The sequence below is a fragment of the Oncorhynchus gorbuscha genome, linkage group LG01 (genome assembly GCF_021184085.1).
Source record: "Oncorhynchus gorbuscha isolate QuinsamMale2020 ecotype Even-year linkage group LG01, OgorEven_v1.0, whole genome shotgun sequence".
NCBI lineage: Eukaryota > Metazoa > Chordata > Actinopteri > Salmoniformes > Salmonidae > Oncorhynchus > Oncorhynchus gorbuscha.
Window position 1 is genome coordinate 116,921,213 of NC_060173.1, and position 1,955 is coordinate 116,923,167.

Here is a 1,955-nt window from a genome sequence, read left to right on the forward strand (position 1 = left end):
ATTACTGTAATCATGGCTTAACTCCATAGTCATCCAGACTGTAAAATTACTGTAATCATGGTTTAACTCCATAGTCATACAGACTGTAAAATTACTGTAATCATGGTTTAACTTCCTCCCAGGCTGCTGTGTTTTCCCCCCTCTGTTGATGGATGATAGAATACTTTTCATTTCATAATTTTTTTAAATTAAGTGTTATTGCTGTTTTATCAAAATTTTCATCTTGATCCTGCTAGCTAGGCTGTGATCACAGTGCTCTAATGAAACTAGGTTAGCCTCAGGCTAATATCTCTAGACAGCCCTCCTCACAGTCCATCTCTACTGTTATTATCTCTAGACAGCCCTCCTCACAGTCCATCTCTACTGTTAATATCTCTAGACAGCCCTCCTCACAGTCCATCTCTACTGTTAATATCTCTAGACAGCCCTCCTCACAGTCCATCTCTACTGTTAATATCTCTAGACAGCCCTCCTCACAGTCCATCTCTACTGTTATTATCTCTAGACAGCCCTCCTCACAGTCCATCTCTACTGTTATTATCTCTAGACAGCCCTCCTCACAGTCCATCTCTACTGTTATTATCTCTAGACAGCCCTCCTCACAGTCCACCTCTACTGTTAATATCTCTAGACAGCCCTCCTCGCAGTCCACCTCTACTGTTATTATCTCTAGACAGCCCTCCTCACAGTCCATCTCTACTGTTATTATCTCTAGACAGCCCTCCTCACAGTCCACCTCTACTGTTAATATCTCTAGACAGCCCTCCTCACAGTCCACCTCTACTGTTATTATCTCTAGACAGCCCTCCTCACAGTCCATCTCTACTGTTAATATCTCTAGACAGCCCTCCTCACAGTCCATCTCTACTGTTAATATCTCTAGACAGCCCTCCTCACAGTCCATCTCTACTGTTAATATCTCTAGACAGCCCTCCTCACAGTCCATCTCTACTGTTATTATCTCTAGACAGCCCTCCTCACAGTCCATCTCTACTGTTAATATCTCTAGACAGCCCTCCTCACAGTCCATCTCTACTGTTAATATCTCTAGACAGCCCTCCTCGCAGTCCACCTCTACTGTTATTATCTCTAGACAGCCCTCCTCACAGTCCACCTCTACTGTTATTATCTCTAGACAGCCCTCCTCACAGTCCATCTCTACTGTTATTATCTCTAGACAGCCCTCCTCGCAGTCCACCTCTACTGTTAATATCTCTAGACAGCCCTCCTCACAGTCCATCTCTACTGTTATTCCCTCTAGGCCAGATGTATTCCCTATAGGCCAGCTGTGTTCCCTATAGACCAGCTGTATTCCCTATAGGCCAGCTGTATTCCCTATAGACCAGCTGTATTCCCTATAGGCCTGCTGTGTTCCCTCTAGGCCAGCTGTGTTCCCTCTAGACAACAGTCCAGACCAGATTGATTCCCTCTAGACCACCTCCTTGTACTCAGTCTTAACTTACTGGACCAACCCTTGCAGAACACGAAGGTGTTCAGTCTGGCGAGCACAGACCTACTACTGAACAGACCCAGGGGTTTTTCATGTGTTTTTCTGCTTCTATCTCAGTTTACTTGAAGGACCAGGTGCTGTTCATGGCCAAATGTGTCCAGATTGATACTCTACCTGCAGTAATGATGTTTCATAGTCCTCCCTCCACCTCCACCTCCTTATCCTAAATATTTATCCTCTTACCCTCCTCTTCCTCCAACCTCTCCTCCTCTTCCTCCACACTCCTCCTCCTCTTTCTCCTTCTTCTCCCTCTTCCCTCCACACTCCTTATCTTCCTCCTCTTCCTCCTCCCCCTCACTTCTCCTCCACATTCCTCTTCCTCCTCCCCTCACTTCTCCTCCACATTCCTCCTCCTCCTGCTCGCCCTCCTCATTCCTCCTCCACAGTCCTCCTCTTCCTCCACCTCCTCTTCCTCCTCCCCCTCACTTCTCCTCCATGTTCCTCC

General features: G+C 46.5%; 1 protein-coding gene across 1 annotated transcript; it reads right to left on the reverse strand.

Moving 5' to 3' along the window:
* Positions 1 to 277: 277 nt before the first annotated feature.
* LOC123992601 (keratin-associated protein 10-4-like) lies at positions 278 to 1,240 on the reverse strand. Its single transcript, XM_046293908.1, has one exon. The coding sequence runs from the start codon at positions 1,238 to 1,240 to the stop codon at positions 278 to 280; it is 963 nt and encodes a 320-aa protein (XP_046149864.1).
* Between the last annotated feature and the right edge of the window lie 715 nt (positions 1,241 to 1,955).

Coding starts and splice junctions, on each gene's coding strand:
- LOC123992601 (XM_046293908.1), bottom strand. CDS start 1,240: ATGGACTGTGAGGAGGGCTGTCTAGAGATATTAACAGTAGAGGTGGAC.